The following is a 23,192-nucleotide window of genomic DNA, read 5'->3' as shown; positions in this document are numbered from 1 at the left end:
TCTCTCATATTAGTGTGCTATGTGTAATGTAGGTGCATAATAAAAGAATAAGCGAATAATAGGCAAATAGGATTACCTTCAGGTTTATTTTCTTTTTCGTATTCCTTAAGAAAACAACACAGAACAAAACAGCCAGTTTTGTTCTATTTCACAACCAAAATATGAATTTAGTAAAACTCCTTTCACATTTTACATTGTTTAACCTTTTTCCTTGGCATCATTTTGAAAGTTAAACTCCCTGGGGTCACAGTATCCCAGTCTCAAGACCCTGAGACACACCCTCATTTTCTCAGCTCACACACTGCCTCATTACTTCACAAGATACCTGTGCTCCTGGCCTACCATAGGCCAGGCATTCAGGAAAGCCCAGAAACAAAGGTGCCTCCCAAATAATGTCTTTTTAAAAAATATTTATTTTTACTTATTTGGATTTACTTGGCTGTGCTGGGTATTTGTTGCACCATGCAGAATCTTTGATCTTTGTTAAAGCATGTGGGATCATTCAGTTTCAGAATCTTTTTAGTTGTGGCATGTAAACTCTAGTTCCCTGACCAGGGATCGAACTCAGGCCCCTGCATTGGGAGTGAGGAGTCTTAGCCACTCACCCACCAAGGAAGTTCTCAAAATAATGTCTTATTGGGAATTCCCTGGGGGTCCAGTGGTTAAGACTCCAAGCTTTCACTGCTGAGGGTAAGGGTTCAGTCCCTGGTCGGGGAACTAAGATCCGGCAAGGCACAAGATGCAGCCACAAAACAAATTAAAGTTTTATTCAATCTGGGATGTTCAGTAAAGGCTTAGGACATTTAACAAACTTGTTAGTTGACAAATGCTACATGTATTATCAGATGCTAACCAAAGCCTCAGACAAAGGCATGCCAAATCCCACTACCTGAATCAGAGATCATAGAGCCAAACAAATAAAACTCAACACTCAATAATCAAGCTGTAGGTAATGACCTCCAGGTCCTATGATGGACCATGAACCTGGGCCTTCTGTTCAACCTCAACAGAAGTCTGCTCTGAAACTGAATCTGTAGGCTCATCACAAAGTAATTAGGTTTTAAGCTTTTTTCACATTTATTTAAAACAATCAATCATTTAGTTTTTACCCTGATTAAGATCTTTCATCTCTAGCAGCAAACTATATTTCAATTCCAATTGCATCTTATGATATAACAGCAGCTAATATTTGCTGAGTGTTGACTATGAGTCAGGCACTGTGCTAAGTGCTCATGCATCATCTCATTTAACCCCGACAGACAGGTCAGTTCTCAGCAGAAATGGAAAACACGCCCTGCTAATAACTGGGAGGATTTATGTTCAGCTCACCTAATGTACACAAGCACCTCAGTTTCCAACCCATTTCTGCAGAGGAGGAGGAGCCTCAAGCTTGTCAGAGATGGCCTCTTAAAGAAAACTTACACTGCAACTTCTCCAACTCCGAGAAATTCACACGTTCTAACCTGTTTGCCTATAAACCGAGATTTTAAGGAAGTTTCCCTGCTTCTGGGAGAAGGAGGAGCAAGGCACTATTGTTAATTAAGAAAAGGCTGAAATTAAATTCCCACGTTTCACAAGTGTTCCTAAAGGGCTTACAGCTTATTATTTTAAAGGAAGCAAACAACCATTCCAGGCTCAAAAGGAGGGGAGGCCTGGCAAGCTTACTGTCACCTCTGAAGCCTTGCCCTTCACCTGGGCAAATTCTAGAGGGGCCTGCCAAAGTCTCTGAAGACAGGCAGCCCTGAGGAGCTGTTTCGTCGGGGGAGGGGAGATTCAAGGCTAACGGAGGCGCTCTGACCCCACCCTCAAACTTCAAAGGAAGCAGCCAGATCCTCCCAGAAGAGGCCGGCCGGCCTGCCTGCGGATACTCTGGGAGGGCGCGCGAACTCTTCCGACGGCAGGGCGGGAGCTGGCGGGGAGGCTCGGTAGGGTTAGGGGACGGAAACTGAGCCCGGGAGAGGACAGGCGTGGGGCGAGCCATCGCCTTCTAAAGAAGCCCAGAAGATTCTTGGCGGCCGGGGCTGGAAGGCGGCCGAGTTCTCCTTTAAAAAAAAAAAAGAGAGAGAGAGAGAGAAAACAAAACCTAAAAAAAAAAAATCCTCGTCTGAGCTTGACTCTTGGCCGCGGTGCTCTCACCAGCGTCTCTGCAGCGGCTCCCAGAAAAAGCTCGCCAGACGGGGACAGACCCACAGCCCAATCGAGCGGAAGAGCGGCCAGAAGCCAGCCCACGTCGGAGCCAGGGCTTGGAATGTTGGGGGCGGGGGAGAGGCCGGACTGCACCGACTCTACAATAATTGGTTCGGAGACAATTGGCCATCCATATGGAAAAGATAAAGTAGATCCCTATCTTACAGCAGGCCTCCAAATAAGTTCCAGATGCACTAAAGACGTACAAGGAAACAAGCAAAACTACTATTGGGCTTTGGGACGAAAACAGCGAAGGACAGCTTTAAAATAGTGGGAGAAGAGGCAGGTCCTTTAAGAAGGAATAAAACGTGCAAATCGTAATTGAAGAGATGGATAACTTTGTCTACATTAAAATGAAAATCGTCTCTGAGGCAAAAGACATCATATACAAAGGGTAAAGACAAGCCATAGGCCCATAATATTTGCAATCCATAAAACCAAGAAAAAATTCGTAGAATATCTTGAATTAAGAGAAACAGCCCAATAGGGGAAAAAAAGAGGGGGGAGCAAAAGAAATAAACAGGCAATTCCCGGGGGGTCAGTAACAAGGGAAAATTGAACCAGCTTTGATTGTGATCCTAACTGGAAGTTACAGCTATGAGTTACCTGGAGCTGACAAAAATGAAGATCTGATAACCCAAGTGTGGAACTGAGTATAGGGAAATAAGAATGCTATTGCTGGTTAAAAGTACAAGTTGGTACAACCATCTAGGAAAAAATATGCCAAACCTGGCAAAGTTGAAGCTGCACAAGCTCTTGGTAAAGATATTTTTCTTCAGGTTCACAAGTGGTTAACTCCTGTAGGCATTTGATGTAACAGCAAATAAGTGGAAACAATCAAATCACCCCTGTATGGAAATAGAATAAACTGTTTGTATCCATCCAATTAAATACTATGAAGCAGTTAAAAGGAACAAAATGAATCTACACTATCAACATAGCTAAATCACTAAAGCTAAAGTAGGGTGAAAATAGCAAGATACAAAAAGATATTACACTCTGATACCATTTATGTAAAATTTCAAAATAAAAAAATATATAGTAAAAATTCAAAATCATGCTTGCATGTTTAAAACTTTTTGAATTTTAAAATAAAATAGAAACCACAATGAGATACCACCTCACATTCATTAAGATGGCCTTTTTTTTTTTTTTTTAAGTAACAAGTGTTGATAAAGATGTGGAGAAACTGGAACTCATGTGCATTGCTGTGGGAATGTGAAATGGTGCAGCCACTGTGAAAAATAGTATGGCAAGTCCTCAAATAAAGGAAACACAATCCTGCCATGATCCAGCAATTCTGCTTCTGGGCATATACCCAGAAGAATTGAAAGTAGGCACTCAAACAAGATATTCTACACCCATGTTCATTAACAGCGTTAAGTAGAAGCACGCCGATGTTCATTGACAGATGGATTGATAAAACACAAAACGTGGTATACGCATACAATGGAATATTATATAGCCTTAACAAGGAATAAAAGTATGATATATGCTGTAACATGGAGTAACCTTGAGAACATTACCTAAGTGAAACAAGCCAGACACAAAAGGACAAATACTGTGTTATCCCACTTGTATGAGGCACTTAGTCAAATTCACTGAGACGGAAAGTAGAATGGTGATACGGGCGGGGATACTGTTCAACAGGTAAGAGCTTGGGAAGGTGCCAAAGTTCTGGAGGTGACTGCTGCAGACCGTTACGGAACAATATGCATGTACTTAACCTCACAAAATTGTAATTTAAAATGGTTAAAATGGTACATTTTGTTAGATACATATAATTTGAAAACAGAAATTTAAAAGAAAATTGGCTTGAATTCAGCCCCTCTACCTAGCAGAGCAGGCAGAGCCGCTCACCTACCTATAAAGCAGAGCGCCGGTGATTCCAGACACCTGGACGTCCCCTCCCTCACTTCCCTTCCCCCACACCCGGTCACTCCCCGCGGCCGGCCGCATCTCACTGCGCAGGCGCAGAGCCGGGGCGGGTGGGCAGGAGGGGGCGTGGCCTCACTCCGCGCCTGTGCGGAATTCCAGCTGCAACTGCTGTGGGGGAAAATGATGCCCAGGTTGGGCTCCCGGGCCGCCGGCCGAGAGGAGGCCCGCACTGCACACGCGCAGACCGAGCATCCGCGTCAAAAGCAGAAGAGAGCGCGCGCTCCCCACGTCCTGCGCGCCCAGCTGCCAGGCGTTCGTCCCTGCCGTGACTCCCGCCGGGCCTGGCCAGGCTGGCGCGGCCTCATCTGAAGAGCGATGCCCCGGGAGATCATCACCCTGCAGCTGGGCCAGTGCGGCAACCAGAGTGAGCGAACGAGAGCCGGCCCAGCTAGTCTCCGGTTCTGCCCCTTCGGGCCCCACCCGAGTGCTTGGCATCCTCCCACACCCCCGCCCCACCCCCGCCCCGCTTCCCTTCCACAAACCTCCTGCCCTACTGCGCAAGATGAACCAGGTCCCAGACACCCAGAACGAGAGACATGCCTCTAACCCTGAGCTGTCACGGTTCCCAGACCCGGGCGTCTTGGGTCCACCCTTGAATGTGTGACAGTGTCTGAGCCTCACCCTGGGCTCCCGAGCCCTCTGCTAGAGGGCTTTAGCAGACCCAGGCATCTCTCCCCGTCCCCTAGTTGGGTTCGAGTTCTGGAAGCAGCTGTGCGCCGAGCATGGTATCAGCCCCGAGGGCATCGTGGAGGAGTTCGCCACCGAGGGCACTGATCGCAAGGACGTCTTTTTCTACCAGGTGCCCCCAGCGACTTAGCCAGGGTTGGCAATGGCCCAGGAGGCCTGAAGGGAAGGGCTTGGGTACTGGGAAATCCACTGGGCAGAGGAGCCAGGGCGGCTGGTTTGAAGGAGGAGGGCAGGCCCGAGCTGATTGGGCCCCTCCTGGACTCCTCTTGACAGGCTGACGATGAGCACTACATCCCGAGGGCAGTGCTGCTGGACCTGGAGCCCAGGGTGATCCACTCCATCCTCAACTCCCCCTATGCCAAGCTCTACAACCCAGAAAACATCTACCTGTCGGAGCATGGAGGAGGAGCTGGCAACAACTGGGCCAGCGGATTCTCCCAGGTATCCAGGTGGCCATCCCAGAGATTCTTGATGTTCCCTTCCTGGGGTAAGGCAAGCACAAGCAGTCTGGTGATTAGACCGTACTGACAGTAAGAGACAGGGGGCTACCCTGATAAGAGGGACAGACACAGAGAAGTTTATGCAAAGTAGCATTTCTGGGGTGAGGGCCACAGTCGGGGCTCTGCTTGAGGTGTCAGCAGTGTCCCAAGGTAGAGTTACTGGTGCTGAAAAGAGATGCTGTCCAGAAACGTCATCCTCACGTCTCTATAGATGTCTCCTCCCTCCTCATGTCTCTATACAGGGTGAAAAAATCCATGAAGATATCTTTGACATCATAGACCGAGAAGCAGATGGAAGTGACAGCCTAGAGGTGAGGTTTGGCCCTTTAGGGGAGAGGAGGGAGGAAGCTGAGAAGTGCTGGGGAAAGTCAGGAGGTAGCCTCCCTGGTGGCTCAGATGATAAGGAATCAGCCTGCAATGCAGGAGACCCAGGTTCAAATCCCTGGGTTGTGAAGATCCCCTGGAGAAAGGAATGGCAACCCACTCCAGTATTGTTGCCTGGAGAATTCCATGGACAGAGGAGCCTGATGGGCTAACGTCCGTGGGGTCACAAAGATCCTGATCAGATGTGTGATGGGGACAATTCAATTCATAACTCTTTCATTGAGTATCAGATGTGAGATGGTGAAGTAAATAAGGTTCAGTTTGTGTCCTCAAGAAGATCCTAATCTGGGTGGCATCAGCTCCTTCCTTCTCAAGGAGCCTCACACTGGATGGATATAGAGGAAGCCCTGAGACTTGAGCGGGTTGGGAGGGGGACATGAGACAAGCCTGAAGCCTCTCCCCCAGATCCCTGGAGACTGCCTCTCCATTCCTTCCCCTGCAGGGCTTTGTGCTGTGTCATTCCATCGCTGGGGGGACCGGTTCTGGCCTGGGCTCCTACCTCTTGGAGCGATTGAATGACAGGTAAGCCTGTATTTGGGAAGAGGGCATTAGCTCTGTTTCCCTGGGTAATGTCTTTTCTTTTGTCACTTTTTTCTTTTGGCTGAAAGCCCTATTACTACTGCCCTCGAGTTATAAGTAGGAACAGAGCCTGGCCTCCCAGGGACCATCTTGGAAGCAATAACTTCCAGGAAGCAAGGGGTCTGCATAGGTGGGGGAGAGGACCTAGGAGGGAGGGAGGTTTGATGCTTCAGGTTTATCTGTTTTGGCTTCTGGGCTCTAAAGTTCTGCCCTCACTCCTTTTGTATAAGGCCTTGGTGGCACTTGGGAAGGAATGGCCCCTGTTATCCCTGGAGAAGACAAAGAGGGGCAGTGATGAGAGTCCTTCCAATTCACTCTGCTACCTTCCTGTTTCCCTCTTCCTCACCCCCAGGTACCCCAAGAAGCTGGTACAGACATACTCAGTGTTTCCCAACCAGGATGAAATGAGTGATGTGGTGGTCCAACCCTACAACTCACTGCTCACACTCAAGAGGCTGACCCAGAACGCCGACTGTGTGGTGAGCATGGGAGGAGGAAGTGGGGCCTTTGGCCTACCTCCCCAAACCAGTGAGACACCTATACTCTGCCCTTCCCAAGCCCTTGCCCAGAGAACAGACAACCAACAAAGCCATACCTGGTGGCCCAAAGTATGAAATAAGAACCTGACCCCAAGCTTCTCATAGTCCCTTTAGGCAGCAGGACTCTCAACAAAGTGAGTAACACCCCCCTCCCACATGTCTCCACTTAGCCTATTTAATACCTACTCATGTTTCCATTCTCAGCCTAATGGTTACTTTCTTAGCAAAACCTTCCCTCACCACCCAGACAAGGTCAAATTCCTTTGTGCTTATTTCAGGCGTAACTATACTTTTCTGTTGTTTTATATTCAATGCCAGTCTCCCCTCTCTAGACCAGGGGTCCCCAACCTCTGGGATCTAATGCCTGATGATCTGAGGTGAAGCTGATGTAATAGTAATAGAAATAAAGTGCACAATAAATGTAATGCACTTGAATCATCCTGAAACCCCACTCCTACCCCGGTCCATGGAAAAATCGTCTTCCACGAAACTGGTAAAGTTGGAGACCGCTGCTCTAGACTATAGACCTGGTGAGGGGGAAGACCATGCCTATTTTACTCTCTATGGTTTCTCCAGAGCCAGGTACCATGCATGGCACATGTTGGACAGTCAAATATTTCTCTAATGTACTGGATGGTAGAAAAGTGTCTCCCTGATGCCCCAGAGACAGTACTTGACCTTTAAATGAACACACCTACTTCCTAGTTTTGGAATTTAGAGGGGGACTAAGCTAATAACCTATTTCTCTGCCCCGTTTCTCCTCAAAAAGGTGCTGTGACCCTCTTCTGTCCCCCCAGGTGGTGCTGGACAACACTGCCCTAAACCGGATCGCCACAGACCGCCTGCACATCCAGAATCCTTCGTTCTCCCAGATCAACCAGCTGGTGAGCCCCCCGCTCCTGGACTCCCTCCTTCCCGAAGCACCATCTAGGGAAGGGAGGCCCCCAGGACAAGGCCCATGACCCGGCACCCTGTCCCCAGGTGTCCACCATCATGTCAGCCAGCACCACCACCCTGCGCTACCCCGGCTACATGAACAACGACCTCATTGGCCTCATCGCCTCGCTCATTCCCACGCCACGGCTCCACTTCCTCATGACTGGTTACACCCCCCTCACCACGGACCAGTCGGTAAGAGCAGCCCTCAGGCCCAGCAGGCCCTGACCAGCCTTTCCCTTCTCTCTGCTGCACCCAGAGGCCCTGCTTCCTGGCTGACTTGCTCTCCTCTCCCCCTGCCTGTGGTGCCCTGCAGGGCCCAGGCTATATGGAGTCTGCTGATGCTTCTGCACAAGGGCATGAATTAGCTGAGCTCAGGGGACTGAGATCTCTGATCCCTCAGTGAGGACCTGAATCTAAGGACACTCCCTAGAGAGACCAGGCTCCCCCGCGTCTGATGGGGCTGTGCGTCGCCTCGTGCTTTCTGTCCACGCGTCTCTCAACTGTGCCCTGAGTGCTGGGCTGCCCTGTGGCCACTCTCCCCTCAGGTGGCCAGCGTGAGAAAGACCACGGTCCTGGATGTCATGAGGCGACTGCTGCAGCCCAAGAACGTGATGGTGTCCACAGGCCGGGATCGCCAGACCAACCACTGCTACATCGCCATCCTCAACATCATCCAGGGGGAGGTGGACCCCACCCAGGTAGGTGAAGCCCCTTTGTCCTACCCCCGGAGCCCATAGGGGTAGAGGAGAGGCTACCACCACCATTCCTGTGCCCACCCCAGGTCCACAAGAGCCTGCAGAGGATCCGGGAACGGAAGCTGGCCAACTTCATCCCCTGGGGCCCCGCCAGCATCCAGGTGGCCCTGTCCAGGAAGTCGCCCTACCTGCCCTCTGCCCACAGGGTCAGTGGGCTCATGATGGCCAACCACACCAGCATCTCCTCGGTGAGCCTGGCTGCCTGGTCTGCTTTGGCCCCTCTTTTCCACCTTCATCATTCTCCCTGAGATCCAGTCCAACCCCCTGTCTCATCCTGGCTCCCATCCTGGAGATTTTTATCTTTTTCAGCTCTTTGAAAGTTCCTGCCAGCAGTACGACAAGCTGCGGAAGCGGGAGGCCTTCCTGGAGCAGTTCCGGAAGGAGGACATCTTTAAGGATAACTTTGACGAGCTGGACAGGTCCAGGGAGGTTGTACAGGAGCTGATTGATGAGTACCACGCAGCCACTCGACCAGACTACATCTCCTGGGGCACCCAGGAGCAGTGAGTCCTCCGTACTGCACCCTCTGGACAGTAAGCACAGTCCCATCATACTTGATTCCTCTGGTCCAAAATCCCCTCACCAACAAGGTTCTAGATTTTTCTCCAACCCAAGAGTGAGCCTTGCTTCTTCCTTTTGACGCCTTCACCCTTGATATGCTTATTTAGCTCTAATAAAGTAATAAAGCTTAGTTGTGAATATAGTCAGGCCTTGGTCTGTGAATAGCTGTCAGGCCTTGGTAGGCGAATACGGGGGACAATGAAAGGATCTCCGTGGTGCCTCACAGTTCCCAGGCATGTGTTGGTAGGGTAGGCTTTACCTGCTCTAGTCTTACCAGGTAGTCCCAGTCCGTGTGTCCATTGTTTCCATGAGCATCCCTGCCTAGAACCAGGCTGTTTAACTGGAGCCAGCGTTACTGATGTCTGCTGTCTCCTCTGTGCCTAAGGTCCTGCCCGAGGGTGGATCTACATTGCCCATATTGCCCCAGCCTCCTCCACTCAGGGCAGAGGCTGTGGAGGCTGCTAAAAGAAGGCTTGCAGCATTCTGAGCAAGTCAAGAAAGCCAAGACTCTGGATTCCCAGGCCCAAGGCATTTAGATCCTCAGGAGTTAACCCAATTCAGCTTGATCTGATAAAGCAGTAACAGAGCTCAGGAGTAAAGCTGAGCCCATCCCGATCAATGCATTGTCTGTGCCAGAGAAGTTCTTGGGTCTGATCCTGCTCCAGGCTTCTTCTGTTCCAGGCCCAAAGCAGTAGGCACATTAAAGATAGTCCCAACTAAGACCCAGAAGCTGGACACCAGGGTAGGACTGGGTAGTGCCAGTCCTGGTGACTCACTGTCCTTGGGCCTCAGGGACGCCAAGAGGCCACCCCCATGCCACTCAATGGAAGAAGGATGAGTAATTGCCAGCTTCCAAAACTGCCCTCTTGCCTGCCCCACCCACTACCCTAGGGCAGCATACTGGCCACGAGGAGGTTAAATCTAGAAGGTCAAGGAGGGTGGAGCCCTGCGGTGTTCAGACTCCTCTCAGTGCTGGTAAAAGCCTGGGAGTGTGGGCGTCCCTGGGGGTGGAGCTCTGAGCTCTGGGGCTCCAACTTGTCCCACTGACAACACTCCTACAGGAAGGGTTTGTGTAAATAAGGATTTTTTTTTTTGCTTCTCTTCTACAAATAAATTAAGAAACAAACTAGAAAATTGTCTGCACCCATTGCAGCCCTTGCGTGTGGGGTATGCCCTGTCCCTGCAGGGCCAAAAGGGTCCATGGTTCCCTGAAATCTCAGAGTAGTCCAGATCCAGGCTGGAGGCAAGAGGGAGGTCGTGACCTCTTGGCAAGCTCAGTCCTGCAGCTGCCCCAAACAGCCCGACTGTCCCTGGGGCTCGTCCAGACCCGGGTGCTGGCTGGGAGGGGAGGTGTCTGGCAGGTCTTGGCATGGAGGAGGGCTGCTGCTGGGCCTCTCGGGGGAGGGGTTGGCCAAGTAGGCATTCACCAGCTGCACGATCTCTTCCACCTAAGAGAGGACAGAGGTCAGAGTACAAAAGGGGCCAATGAGTTCTCCTTTGTCTCATCCTCCCCCCAGGCTCCTTCCCAAGGCCTTATGTGAGCTGCCCTCCTCAACCTTTCCTTCCTCATCACCTCTCTCCCTCATTCTGTGCCTATCACACTTCTGCTCCTCTGTTAGGATATCCTAAGGCGAGTCTCATCTCAGGACCTTTGCACTTGCAGGTCCCTCTGCCTGGAAAGCTGTGTCCCAGGATCTCCTTTGGGTGTTGTTGAGTAGCTTTTCCTGACCATCCTACCTAATGCTCTGATCCCCTCCAGTCACTTCCTGTCTGACTACCCTTGCCTTCATAGCATTTGTCACTGTCTTTAACAGTCTTTGATTCCTTGTTTCGTGTCTGATGGCCAGTACTAACGTAAGCTCCTTGAGTTTGTCTTTGATCACTGTGGGATCCCTAAGGTCTAGGGCTGCACCTGACCCATGCTCAATGTTTCATAAATGTTTAACACCCTCTCCCTCCCTTCCTCCTTCTACACCCTCTTCCCACTCACCTGGGGACTCTGCAGGAGGAGCTGGCTCTCTCCCACCCTCAAGGCCAGGGTGTGGGGACCCATTAGCTGGCAGGCGGCCACACGGCCATAGCTGACGCTGTGGATGGGCTCTGTCTCACCCGGCCGCGAGAGGGACATGGCCTTGGCTCCCAGGCCCAGGCATAGCTTCTGTGGAGCGCCCCCACCAGGCTCCTGTGGATGTGGACAGACAGGCAGAGTCAGGGTGGAAAGGGGGGACCCTGCTGCCTTATTTTTGGTGGAGGGAGATGGCTATGAGCAAGAGGTTTCCTGGTCCCTCCCACCCCCCACATGATCCACAGCTCCTGAGAGTGAGGGCCTCAGGGACAGTGATTCCTGGGCTTTGAGATGGGCAGCTGTGCTGGGTGTAGGGAGTGCAGTGACCCACAACGGGGGCCTGTGGCTCTGGGGCAAAGGTGTGGGGCTTGGGCCACCAGAGTCCCCCTCTCCCTTCTCCCCCTCACCGTGCTCAGCTCCAGAACGTCATACCGAGCAGCGCCGAACCCTGGACACTGCGCCGCCAGAGCCAGGTAGGCAGCCATGGCCTCAGCTCGGCCCATGCCCCGTAGCCGCTTCCAGCCTCCCAGCACAGCAGCCGCCCTGCCGGCGCCGCCACCTCCCTCGCGGGCCACGCTTCCAGCCGTGCGGCCGGCCCCGCCGTGCCGGGCCCGCTCCGCCCGCCTCTTGGCCAGGCTCGGGCTCCAGATCGCCCCGGCCAGCAGGGCGGCGGAGGGGGGAGGCCTGGGCACCGGGCGGGGAGGGTCTTCACGCGGCCGGGCCGGGGTGGGCAGCAAGCGGTCCAGGCGCGGCAGGGGCGCCCGCGGGGGAAAGTCCCGGTGCAGGCTCTGCAGGCGCAGCGCCGCCAGGGCGCGCAGCGTGTCGTCGGGCGGGGGCGGCCGGCCGCGCAGCAGCAGAGCGTGAGCCTACGGGGAGGCAGCAGGCATCAGCACGGGAGCCGCGGGTACCGTCGCGAAGACACCTAGGGTGCGGAACTGTAGGTCTGGGTTGGAGCACCGCCTCCCCCGGGGTTGTCATAAGGATGAAAAGCGAAGGCCCAGAAAGGGGGGGGGTTCAGGCTACGGGGTCTCCCCCAGGCGTGAGTGCGGGAGAGCCTCACCTGCTCAAAGAGGAAGGGCAGTTCGTGACCGTCTGGGGACAGCCCCTCAGGGTGCAGAGGTCCGTGAAGACGCAGACATAGTCTCCAACCGGTGTCCGGCGGGTCCTCCAGCCCGGCTTCCTCCGCCGCCAAGCTGCAGAAAAAAGAAGGGAGCGATACGGCCGGGTAGCAGGGCCCCGCAGGCGGCAGCCCAGGGGAAAGAGGCGAGGCCAGATGTTTGGAGGCGGGGCCCGCCCGGGCGGAGTGGACCGCGGAGGCGAGCCTCGGAGCCCGACTGCAAACCGCCGGCGGGCAGGAATCCGCCTGTGAACTTCACCATGCCGAGGCCAGCGCTCGGTAAACGTTTACTTAGGGATGGATTGAAGCAGAGAGGCCAATGGGCTAACGGAGAGCAGGGCTGGGGCTGGACATTTACTTCTCAAACCTGGTGAGCACGTCGGCCACGAGAGTCCCCCCAGCCAGGGCTCGTTCCTGCGCCCCTCGTTGCTCGTACAGCGCGAATGTATTACGGCTCCGGGTCAAGCCCAGCCGCCCCACCAGCTCTCGAGCCACCTGGAAGGCAGGGAGCATAAGAGGAAAGTCAGGCTCATACCACGCAGGGGGCCTGCCAGTACTTCTGGAAGGGTCCAACTGGAGGTATCTTTCAGGTCTCTTAGTCCCGCCACACGCAGCCCATACCCAACTGATGACTCTCAGACTCGGGCAAACCTAGGGTCCCGGCACCAGGAAAGCCAGGCACGGGACGCTGGGAGGCTGAGGTTTCCGGGGTTCTCTCTGGTCTTACCTCTCCCGCCGTGGTGTGGGAGTCTATGGCCACAGGGCAGGCACCAGCCCCCGGACAGTGCACGGTGCACAACAACTCCTGCCGTCGGCTCAGCGCGGAAATCTCGGCCAGCGATGGCACTAGCTCCCGGCCGCGCGTCCGGCCCAGAGCTCTCCGTATGAAGCGCGCATATTCCGCCAGTTCCGAGTCCGGGAGCGCCTGCTCAGTCCTGGATTAAGGACAACTGGAGGGTTAGTGCTCCCAGGGCTTTCCTTCTCCTCCCCACTATTGCCTTCTTAGCTCAGACTTTTATTTCACCTGGCCCGATTCCCTCCCCTCCAACTCTAAGTTCCTTGAAGGCAGCACCACCAGCTGTTCTGAATCTAAACACCACCCCACCCCACCCCCACGCTCTGTAAGGAGCTGAATTACTTTCTAAGGTCCTTGGCAGCCTATCTGCCCTCTCCCACTTCCCAAAATTTCCATGCTCCTCCTTTGGGTTGAAATCCAAACTCCAGCCGCATTCTGCCTTCCAACCTAAAAGTCCTGGCACTGGACTGCATCAGCCCCGAGGAAAAACAGCCTTTTAATAATTCTTCTGCTCAAAGTGGGAGCCTTTTTTGTAATTCCTCCGCCCACAAGTGGGATATGAACTTGTGATTCCCACAAAGGCACTGCGCTCCGGAGCAGCGGCCCTGACCTTGGGCAAGTCCCTTCCCTTCTCTGGGTCCAAGTTCTCCATCTGTCAAACCCTTTGGAATGGCTGCCATTCTTTCTCAGCTCCCTCCGCTCCCTCGCCTTGGCCTTACCCCCACTCCTCCCCTCTCACCTCTCCAGATGCCCAAGGAGGTGTCCCCTTACGGCTCCCCCTGGCCGGAAGGTGCAGCTCATGCAAGTGAGGAGCTGCCAGTACCGCAGGGCCGCGGGGTCTTGGGTTGCTGGCGGCCCGGGGGGCCCCGCGGGGCCCGAGGTCTGCTTAGCCAGCTGCAGGAAGAGTTCGTCTCGGAGCGCGGGCAGGTCCCGGCAGGTCTGGAGCACACCCTGCATCAGGGGCCCAGGGCGCCGCGCCCCCTCCAGGGCCTGCAGCGCCAGGAACAGCCTCACGGCCTCCTCGCGCAAGGGCGCGTAGCCGGGACCTGAGGGAGGGTGGGGGCGGAGGGACGGTTTGGAGAGGGGAAACAAAGACGGGCCCTGGGAGGAAGGCGTGAACCGCGGGAAGGTCAGAGGGAGTACAAGGGGACAGGGGTGGCAAGGAGGGGAGAGTGCGAAGGACAGGAAGAGTGAAGGGAAAGCAATGGTCCCCACAGAGCCAAATTCAACCCCTGCCTCCCAGGAATCTCCTCCTCTAGACCCACTAAGGCTAGGCTTCAAGTTAGTAACTTGGAAAAAGTGTTAGTCGCTCAGTCTTGTAACTTTGCTTCTCCATATAGTGACTCTTTGCTTCCCCATGGACTGTAGCCTGCCAGGCTCCTCTGTCCACAGGATTCTCCAGGCCAGAATAATGGAGTGGGGAGCCGTTCCCTTCTCCAGGGGATCTTCCCAACCCAGGGATTGAACCCAAGTCTCCCACATTGCAGGCTGATTCTTTACCGTCTGAGCCACCAGGGAAGCCCTAGTAACTTGGAGGGATAGACTAAAAGACAGAGTCAAACCGTGGGTTCTGTACTTAGGTACTGAGAGTCATCACTGTGGGCCAGAAAACAGGTTGGACTGAGAGTCAGAAAACCAAGGCTCTTCTCCCAGCTCCCCTTATTCCTCTAGCTTGAGAACCTGGGCCTGTCATTATACCCTTTTGGGGAGAAGTGCAGCTAAACGAGGCCAGCACATTCTCCTGAGGTGGTGGCTTTTCCACCACTTGTAAAGGAAGTATGTCATGGTGTTGAGAGTATAATGAAAGAACAAGAGAGAGTGTGTAAAAGCTCGTGAAGGAACATCGGTAGTCAGAATGAGACCCAAAGAGAAGGTAGTCAGTCAAAGGGGGTCTTTACTTTCTGTGCTGGCTTCCCTCCCCCTCTACCCTGGGTATCAGTCTGCACCACTTCTTGTTTCATCTTCATCCTTTGAAAAATGAGGGGCTAGGGGCTAGTCCTCTGAGGACTCCTAGATCCCTATCAAGTGAGACCCCATCCCAGGGACTTGGGCCATGGCACCACTCACCTGGGGCAGTGACTCCGTAGGGCAGGGGCAGGAGTGGGGCATACAGGGCTCCACTGGTGTGCCTCAGAATTGGGTTTCTTCTGTAAATAAGGGCCACGGCTTCTGGATCCCCACGACTCTCCTAGAGGCCAGGGAAATGATCTCAGTGATGGAGAAGGGAGCTCCCTCGTGAACCCAGAAAGCTTATGGGTCCATCACCCTCCTCTTTCTCCATAGAGTTCTCTCCCTCGCACCTGAATGTCCCTGAGCAGCAGCTGGGTGGGGGTCTCCAGAGGTGCCTTGGAGGCGATCACTTCCCGCAGCGCCACCCCCCAGCACTCTGCCTCTGACTGGCGGGGCGAGCAGAGCCGAACGCTGTGCTTCCGGCCACTCACGGTCACTGACCACAGACCTGGGGGAAAGAGAGGCCGCGGGGGCGGGGGGGGGGGGCGGTGGGCAATCAGGGCTGCCTGGGGCAGCTGCCTGGGGAGGTAGGAGAATCCCCAGGAGGTCTCACCGGTCTCCTTGGGCCTGCGCTCAGGGCCGGACACTGAGCACAGGCTGGTGAGCACTAGGCTCCCGAGCCGCCTCGCCCCCTTCCCGCTGCTGCTGAACTGGTCCAGGGAGTCCCGGGTGAGCACAAACCAGGCTCGGCGCGGGGGCAACCAGGGCCGCGCCCCTCCTCCTCGGGGCTCGCGGTACAGCCAACCTTCGGGGGAAAAGGCGGGAAAGGGGATCAGCAGGATACGACATCATCCCCTGGAGGGTTGGGATGGGGCCTCTAGAGCGTATGAGGTGGATCCCCACCTTTCACGACGACATCTGGGTCATCTTCAGACGGCCCCTTCTCCGGGATGAGGCTCCGCGTCTCCTCCCAGCTTTGCAGCCTGGGCAAGAGGGGAGTGAGGGTTGGGCAAGCCTGCCGGTCCTGCACCCCGCCTCCAGGAGGCTCTTCTCTAAGGGCTCCCCAGACAGGCCGCGAGGGGTGCCTACTCCCGGCTGGGCACCCCTCCCCCAGGCTGTGGGAACCGCTGGGCCGTTCTGACCTCGAACCAGAAATAGCCTGGACCCCCCCTTCCTCCCCGCGCCCCCAGCCGGACCGCCCCCCGGGACCCTGGCCAAACCACAGCGTCCGGGCGTAAGGCCTCTCCCTTATTGCACAACCGCGGGGAGGGAAGAAGGAGAGGATGGGGGTCCCAGGAACTGGCTGGGGTCTCCAGACCATGGGACTGCAGGGGCTGGGCTCACCTGTCTGAGACTGGCCCACTCCTCATAGGCTGAGTCAACGTCACATCTAGGGGGCCCTGGGGAAACAGGGCATCTCTCAGGCTCAGAACCCTCCTTGCAGGATGCCAGTGGCTTCTGCTCTGGGACAGCGCAGCTCAGGGAATGGAGGAATCAAGGCGTGGGGTGGTGACTGTGACTGACCCAGCGAGCTGAAGCCACTGGACTTGCCCCTTCCACCAGTCTCTACCCAACAGCCCAAGCTAAGAAGCCAAGACTCTTGCCTTGTCTCTGATTCAAGAGGCAATCAGGGGTTGGGGAAGAGTAGAAAAAGCACCAGGCAGAGTCAGGAGACCAGGGTTCTAATACCATCTCAACCATTAATTCCAGTCAGAAACTCGCTGTGGAACCTGGGCAAGCCCCCTTAAGTCTTTGGGCCTTAGCTTCCCAATCTTTGAAAAGGGAGTGGTAGATGAAGTCCTTTCTTGCTCTGGCAGACTCGAAGTCACCCCCTCCTCCTCATTTTCCCTTCTTTGGCTGGTGGGCGTTCAGGCTGGCAGGCAGGTGGTAGGCACGGAGGTGAATGAAGGGAAGAGGAACCCTTTCAGTATAGGAGTTTCTCCAAGAGCTTCTTATCCCCTCCCACAGACACTCCTGAAACTCAGTGGTAGGTAGAGACCCTGCCCTTTTGCTGGGGCTCAGGCCAGGCTGAAGAATACTCTGCATGGAAGGTACAGTCCAGGATTTTGCCCTCCCTCCCCCATCCCACCTTCGTGCCCTGGAATTTCTACTGTAGACTGGGGTCTAAGAGAGGCTGAAAACCCATCCAGGAGCCAGGTCAGGCGGGAGGAACTGTGCCAGGGTCCCATTGCGACCAGGCAGCTAAAGCCAGGAGGCGGGGGAGGGGGGCCAGGGACACCTGTCCCCAAGCTCTGGGGGAAGGGGGGTGGAGGTGGAGCATGAGGGAGGCAATGGCAGTGGTTCACAAAGCCGACCCTGCCCAGAATGGAAGCTTGGGGACGCCTGGGTCCAGTGCCTTCAGGGGCACAGGTCCTCTTATTTTCTGGGGGGGCCAAGAGGGGCTCTCAGCCACACCACCGTAGGGGCAGGTGCTGACCCCTCTCTTAGACCAACTACCCTAATCGCAGTCCCCTGCTTCCCTCCCTCCCCCCCTCTATATTTATCCGCCCTCCGCCTCCGCCAGGTGCTGGCGCCGGCCCCGGCTGCGCAGCCCGCCCCACCGGGCACTGAGCCACTGGGCCTGCTAAGGACCCCTGAGCGGGGGATGGGAGCCTGACCCAGGCCACAGCACACGAGTCTGGCTGCCCGAAGTCTGGTGGCTGGGGTGTAGGGGCATGAGAGAGGGGACGTCAGGGGATGATCGTCTCCTACATCAGTGGAGCCTCAGTTTCCCCATGGCAAGATTCGACGAAACCCCGGAGCCGAGTGTCTCTCACCATTCCCTCAGGGATCCCCGAGGAGCTTCACCAGGAAGGGCGAAGAGTTCTGTCCTGAGTGTCAGGGTAATGATGAGGGGTCCTCGGAAAGCTGTGACCCCCCGGCTCCCTCTCCATGGAGCCCCCGCCACGGACCCCAATCTGAGGATACCTGCTTCCCCTCGCCCAGGTCCCTGCGGCGGGAACTCCTGCATCTGGCCCTAGCTCCCTGCGCTCGTGAACTGGGAGCGGAGCGGACCCAGGCGTCCGAGCTGCCCAGCCGGCCTCGCCACATTCCTCGGCGCTGGCGGAGGCGGAAGGAGACGAGATGGGACGCGGGCCCGGCGGGGAAGGGAGAGGCAGGGCCAGGTCGGGCCAGGCGTGACACCTCCCCTGCCTCAGGGCCCCCAGCAGGTGGACAGCGCCCAGCGTGCTGCGCGAGGCCCACAGGCAGATCCCAAGGCGGGCTGCTGCTGGAGCTCTCGAGGGCTTCGAGCCCCCAGGCAAAAACATCCACTGAGAACCCAGTCCACACGGCGTTTGCTGGAGTCGAGCAGGATTAGGCTTGACGGCCGGTTGTAGTGAGAGGGGTTGAGACAAGGCTCCAAACCCCCCGGGGACTTACCCTCCCGCCGCCCGCTGGACTCGGGGTCCGTAGCTCAAAGGTCTCCTCGTCCTCGTCTTCGTCCCCGTCCCCGCTAAGCTCGCCGTCCCCGTAGTCCCGATGCAGAAGAGTAAAGCCTCGACGGCAGCAGAGGAGCCACCACAATCCCCCGGGGAGAGGCATCCGGGCGAGCAGCCGCGGGATGAGGGTGCGGGCAGCCGAGGCCGAGCTGCAGGGGGTCGGGGAAACTGGCGGGGCTCCGACCCGAGCGGGAGAAAGATGAGGCGGGAGGAGGGAAAGGGAGTCGGGGAGTGGGAGGAGGTGGTGTCTGGCGCTGGGGTGCAGAGGGTCGCTAGCTGGAGCCTGCAGGGGGCTCGGAGTCTGGGCCCCCGGAGGGGGAGGGGGGCAAGCGTCCAGGGCTGGGGGTGGGGGGGAAGGAGCAATGTCCGGAGCTGGGAAGTAGTGTCCGTTGTAGTGTCCAGCTCTGTGGGGGGCAGTGTCCGGTGCAGTGTCCGAGGTGGGCAGTTGTCCAAGCTCCAAGGAGGGTCGTGTCCGGTAGGGCGTCCGGTGGCCGGGGCCCGGGCCGCGCGCGCTGCGCTCCCTGCAGCCCGGGGACTGGCGCGCTAGGGGCGCGAGCACAGTGCCGGGACCCCGCCTCCCCAACCCCCTCCTCTTCGGGCCCCCCTCCCTCTTCTTTCTCTCCTCCCTTCTTTACAGGGCTGTGTCCAGTTTTCGTCACAGCCTCTTCTGTCCAATCCCTGTGCCTGGCGCCGGGCGCGGCCACCAATCAACCTACTGAACCGCGGCGGGTTGCATCATGTGCCCCTGGCTTGGTGACAGCGAGGAGGGGCCGGGGAATAGGGAGGGAGGGGGCAGTGTGATGTTAGCCACGCCCCCGCCTCTGAGGTCAGACGCGGACTGCTAGTGACGTCACGGAAGCCCGCCTTCATGCTCTTGTTTTAACTCTTGGCTTACCAACCAACAAATTAAAAGTGCTCTTGGGCAGGAGCTTTGCAGAACAAAGTGCCCATAGGGCATAGAGGGAGGCTCTGAGTGCTGCCCTCCGACTGCTGTCTCGTCACAGGTTTCCTAAGAAAGGAAAGAACCTTAGCTACCTGCGCCAGGCACAGCCCTAGAGGTGTAGCCCTCCGCCCGTGGATGGAGTCCAATTCCTCGATCTGAGTTACCTCTTTGAGGTGTAGAAACTGAGGCAGAGACTCCGGGAAAGTGCAGTCCAGGCCCCGAAATAAAATCTAATTTAGAGCGCACAACTCACTGAACTCCAGTTGAGAGAGTAGAGTGACGGGATTCTAGGGCATCCCGTGGTCTTCGAATGGAGTGGAGGCTTCTCCGGTGAAGATCCTACGATTCTGGGTAGGATGGGGTTAACCGAGGCTCTAAGCGGACGGGGCGGGGCCATAGGGGCGGGGCCAGAGTGACCGCGGGCGCGCGCGTGCGTTGCTGACTCAGCGGCGATTCCCGCGAGCTCCGGTGGAGGGTTCCAGGTTGACCCCCAGTGGCTTGGACCTTTTGAGGATCGGCGCCATCTCCGGGCCTTCCCTGGATCCTGGTACCGGGAGGCCGTGCTTCTTAGTCTCAACCCCCGGAGGCTCCGAGAAGGAAAACTAGCCCGAGCTGGGCGGGGCGGGACAGGGGAGGGACGACAGGCCAGCGCCTCCCTGGAGACATCCCCGCCACTCTCCGCCCTTCTTGCCCTGGGTCCCCAGACCCCTGGCTGCAGTGGTCAGGGCAGCTTTGCTGACCGGATGTTAAACTGCGAGAGTTGTGGCACGTGGACACCATTCTGCGTGTCTTGACTATGTAAAACAAAGACTGGGAATCAATGTCTCTAGAGGCCATCCCAGCCTTGTCCTCGGCCCAGATGAGAGAGGCCTGCCCTGAGACTTCTTCGGGATGGAAACCATATACTCTTTTCCCTGTCTGGATCCCAGACCCTTGCCTGCAGGGAAGTTCTTTCCGTTGTCTTTCCTCTGAGCCTGTCCCGAAGGAAGAAGGAGAGTAGCTTCACCCCCACCCCCACCTCACCCGTGATAACCACTCTTTGGAAATCTGCAAATTGGAATTCTCTCCTTGGATTTTCTCCAAGGTGAAAACCTCCGACTCAACTTTTTAGATTACTTTTTTGTCTCCAAAAGAGAACCTTAGAAGGGACTCTAGAGTGGTAACTGAATCCAAAAGCACACCCAAAACGGGAATCTCCTGGCCCCGTTCCTACCCCCACACCAGGCATAGGCACACGCAGTCCCGGACAGCCTCAGCCTGAGCATTCCAGAGGCCAGAAACTCGGTACTTGCTAAGGCAGCCATTACTGGATAGCACTCTAGTTGTTAGAAAGCTCTTCCTTACACTGTATCAGGAGGAACCCCCACCCCTCCTCGCCTGGCAACTTTCCCACCTTACCTCTGCTGGCAGAGGCCCGGTGAGAGTGGGTGTCAGTGTCTAGAGCTTTAGCATGCTCAGGAGACCCCCCACCCCCACCCAGGCTCTCGGTGCCTTCCTCTCAGAGCCAAGAGCTGGAGAGTGGGAAGGGGGGGCGGGGGGAACCACCATTTCTGCCCTGCTACAAATCATTTCCAAGCCGGTGACTCAAAAATAGTAACAGTTGTTGAGTTGCATCTCATTTCCATGTTGTCTATTTAATGTGCCAAAGTACAGAAGCAATTCCTAAGGTCCCTCCCTCTTTCTCAGTGCCCCCCACCGACTCTCCCTTCCCACTACTCTCCCTGGAAACATTTCCTCAGCCCGCCCCATCCTCTTGATTCGCAGCCCTAGTGGTCCCAGGAGGAGAAACTGTTGGTCTCAGTGGGAGCCGAGCAGGAAGAAAGGCGGGGCCGGCGGGGGCAGCGGCCTCCGCCGCCGCCGGGGTGAGGCCCTGGACTGCAGCCCCCACCCCTTAGGAGCCTCCGCAGGTCCTGGCGGAAGCGCAGGCCCAAAAAGGCGTAGAGCACTGGATTGAGGCCGCAGCGGGCGAGGGCCAAACTCCCGGTCACCAGCAGTGCCAGATCCTTGCGCTTGCTGGCCGGGCAGCTCCGCTCGCGGGCCGCCAGGAGGTCGGCAGTATCCAATAGCAGGGCGAGACTGTAGGGCAGCTGCAGCACCACGAATGCCGCCACCAGGGCCACCACGACGCGCAACGCGCGCCGGCGCTCGGGCCCCCTGGTGGCCAGCAGCGTGCGGCCCAGGAGCGCATAGCAGGCCGCCATGACGCCCAGCGGCAGCGCGAAGCCCAGGACCACCTGCGCCACGGCGCTTGCCCCTTTCACCGTCTGCGTGAGGCCCTCGGGGAAGATGAGACGGCAGCGCCGCTGGCCTTCCCGGTGCCCATCCTGGCTGAAAAGGAGAGCGGGCAACGCCAGGAGCAGCGACAACAGCCACACGATGACTGAGACCAAGTGTGCACGGCCCGGCGCCGAGGGCCTCGGTCCAGCTGGGAGGGCCCGCGCGATGGCCACGTAGCGGTCGGCGCTGATGCAGGCCAGAAAGAGGAAGCCGGCGTGGAAGGAGGCCGAGTAGAGGCCAGAGATGGCACGGCAGGTGGCACTTCCCAGACTCCAGCCTTGCAGAGCCCCGGCTGCGGCAAAGGGCAGGGTCAGGGCCAGCAGAAGGTCGGCCAGGGCCAGTTGGAGCAGGTGGGCAGAGGTGGGCGAGCGGGCAGCACGTCGGGCCGCCAGATGGGTGGCCAGGACCAGGCCATTGCCGGCCAGACCCAGTGCAGCCACCGTCAGGGAGACACTGGGTTGGAAGGCGCGACTGAAGGCCTGGACGTCGGCCTTGTAGCAGAGCTCTGGCAACGGCTCAACCGAATATGCCTCATCCTCCCCAGAGTAGGGGCCCCAGGAGACCTGAGGAGGCCATAATGAGAAGAGAGACCTTATGAGACAAGCCTCCACCACACGGCTCCCCCTCCCACACAAGCATTCCAAGCTAGGAGCCGGTGTGTGACCAGGTACAATGGTACAGCACACAGGGAGAAGACATAAACTCTTTTCCAGACTCTTCCTAGCATATCCTCGACAGGCCTTGACTTCCGGCGCACCCCTCCTGTCCCTACATCCAGCTTCCTGGGTGACCTTGAGCAAATCATTTGCTTTTCTGGCTCTCCAGCTGTCTAATATAGGTAATGTGGAGATCAGAAATCCCGACCAGCCCTCCTGAGGGGGTGGTTTGAAACGAGGATTGTTTGAAATAAGGAAGATAATGAATGTGAAGCATTTGTGCTCTCTGAAGGCCCAGCGTCTGCATTATTAATAAATCTTAAGAGCTTCCGTTCTTTTGCAGCGCCATCTCCTGGAAGAACAGCCATATTCAGACTTTGCCTCAGACTTGGTCCCTGGAATCCTTGCTTGGTCTGGAGAATCGTTTTCTACCTCTCCTTTCCCTTCTCTCCTCCTCACCCCCACCCCTAAGCTTCCAGTACAAGGTTCGCTGAACTACTCATGATGTAAAGGTTGGACTTCAGGTTTTCTGGGCTCAGTTAGGACCTTAGACCTCAAGATTCAGCTCACCCTTCCTCTCATCCCCAGTCGTGTCCCCCAACCCCAGCCTCTCATTACTAGCCCCTTCTATCTGGAGGGCCGCTGGTCCCAGAGGGTTCCAGACATCCTAGGTAAATCATAGGAAGGCAGAGACTTGGTGCCAGGTGGGGAATCCCATCCGTTCACCTTTACCCTCCCTCCCTGTAACCCTTTCCTCCCCCCTGCCCCCACTCCCACCTGTTCTGCGGGCTCAGTCCCCATCTCTGGCTACTCAAGTTTCTGAGGTAAAGCCACCGGGGAGAGAAGTTATAAACTAATGGGACAGGAAGGAAGGGGCGG

At 56.3% G+C, this 23,192-nt stretch overlaps 4 protein-coding genes and 1 long non-coding RNA gene across 19 annotated transcripts in view; 1 reads left to right on the top strand and 4 right to left on the bottom strand.

Annotated features, from left to right (window-relative positions):
* The window catches only part of RETREG3 (reticulophagy regulator family member 3), a 64,127-nt gene extending 59,941 nt beyond the window's left edge, over positions 1 to 4,186 (bottom strand). Inside the window, exons 1-2 of the mRNA XM_086357608.1 lie at positions 4,052 to 4,186; positions 2,917 to 3,035 (exon numbers count right to left, since the gene is read on the bottom strand). The gene's annotated coding sequence lies outside the window, so the exon portion shown is untranslated. The remainder of the gene's footprint in view (positions 1 to 2,916; positions 3,036 to 4,051) is intronic.
* A 49-nt stretch (positions 4,187 to 4,235) lies between these two features.
* On the top strand, positions 4,236 to 9,211 carry TUBG2 (tubulin gamma 2). Of its 2 annotated transcripts, none has more exons than XM_086357609.1 (11): positions 4,236 to 4,489; positions 4,812 to 4,924; positions 5,086 to 5,253; positions 5,555 to 5,623; positions 6,139 to 6,218; positions 6,628 to 6,754; positions 7,612 to 7,698; positions 7,796 to 7,945; positions 8,299 to 8,451; positions 8,535 to 8,696; positions 8,818 to 9,211. In XM_086357609.1, the coding sequence occupies exons 1-11, from the start codon at positions 4,441 to 4,443 to the stop codon at positions 9,013 to 9,015; spliced, it is 1,356 nt and encodes a 451-aa protein (XP_086213735.1). In that variant the 5' UTR covers positions 4,236 to 4,440; the 3' UTR covers positions 9,016 to 9,211. The 2 variants fall into 2 exon arrangements, with proteins under 2 accessions (XP_086213735.1, XP_086213736.1); XM_086357610.1 differs by having other exon boundaries at positions 8,801 to 9,211.
* Positions 9,212 to 10,136: 925 nt separating this feature from the next.
* PLEKHH3 (pleckstrin homology, MyTH4 and FERM domain containing H3) lies at positions 10,137 to 19,206 on the bottom strand. 14 transcript variants are annotated; one of them, XR_015147587.1, is made up of 13 exons: positions 18,379 to 19,206; positions 16,342 to 16,397; positions 15,901 to 15,980; positions 15,611 to 15,802; positions 15,348 to 15,505; positions 15,115 to 15,235; positions 13,787 to 14,093; positions 12,979 to 13,186; positions 12,610 to 12,746; positions 12,195 to 12,327; positions 11,567 to 12,000; positions 11,060 to 11,251; positions 10,137 to 10,517 (listed from the first exon to the last, which is right to left on the bottom strand). XR_015147587.1 is itself a non-coding variant. In XM_086357593.1 (13 exons), the coding sequence occupies exons 6-13, from the start codon at positions 15,154 to 15,156 to the stop codon at positions 10,344 to 10,346; spliced, it is 1,707 nt and encodes a 568-aa protein (XP_086213719.1). In that variant the 5' UTR covers positions 15,157 to 15,235; positions 15,348 to 15,505; positions 15,611 to 15,802; positions 15,901 to 15,980; positions 16,342 to 16,397; positions 18,379 to 19,206; the 3' UTR covers positions 10,137 to 10,343. The 14 variants fall into 14 exon arrangements, 10 of the variants coding, with proteins under 10 accessions (XP_086213719.1, XP_086213711.1, XP_086213713.1 ...); XR_015147588.1 differs by having other exon boundaries at positions 12,619 to 12,746; XM_086357593.1 differs by having other exon boundaries at positions 11,542 to 12,000; positions 13,787 to 14,148.
* Positions 19,207 to 19,297: 91 nt separating this feature from the next.
* Positions 19,298 to 20,145, bottom strand: LOC147351567 (uncharacterized). The gene is made up of 2 exons (XR_015147592.1): positions 19,545 to 20,145; positions 19,298 to 19,446 (listed from the first exon to the last, which is right to left on the bottom strand). It is a non-coding gene; the product is annotated as an uncharacterized LOC147351567 (long non-coding RNA).
* An 838-nt stretch (positions 20,146 to 20,983) lies between these two features.
* On the bottom strand, positions 20,984 to 23,139 carry CCR10 (C-C motif chemokine receptor 10). Its single transcript, XM_086357612.1, has 2 exons — positions 23,091 to 23,139; positions 20,984 to 22,220 (listed from the first exon to the last, which is right to left on the bottom strand). Exons 1-2 carry the CDS (start codon positions 23,112 to 23,114, stop codon positions 21,147 to 21,149), a joined length of 1,098 nt encoding a protein of 365 aa, XP_086213738.1. The 5' UTR covers positions 23,115 to 23,139; the 3' UTR covers positions 20,984 to 21,146.
* Positions 23,140 to 23,192: the final 53 nt, after the last annotated feature.

Source organism: Bos grunniens, chromosome 19 (assembly GCF_055505025.1).
Source record: "Bos grunniens cultivar Pamir isolate PY7600 chromosome 19, Bosgru_T2T1.0, whole genome shotgun sequence".
NCBI classification, from domain to species: domain Eukaryota; kingdom Metazoa; phylum Chordata; class Mammalia; order Artiodactyla; family Bovidae; genus Bos; species Bos grunniens.
This window is presented reverse-complemented; position numbering and strand designations above follow the sequence as displayed.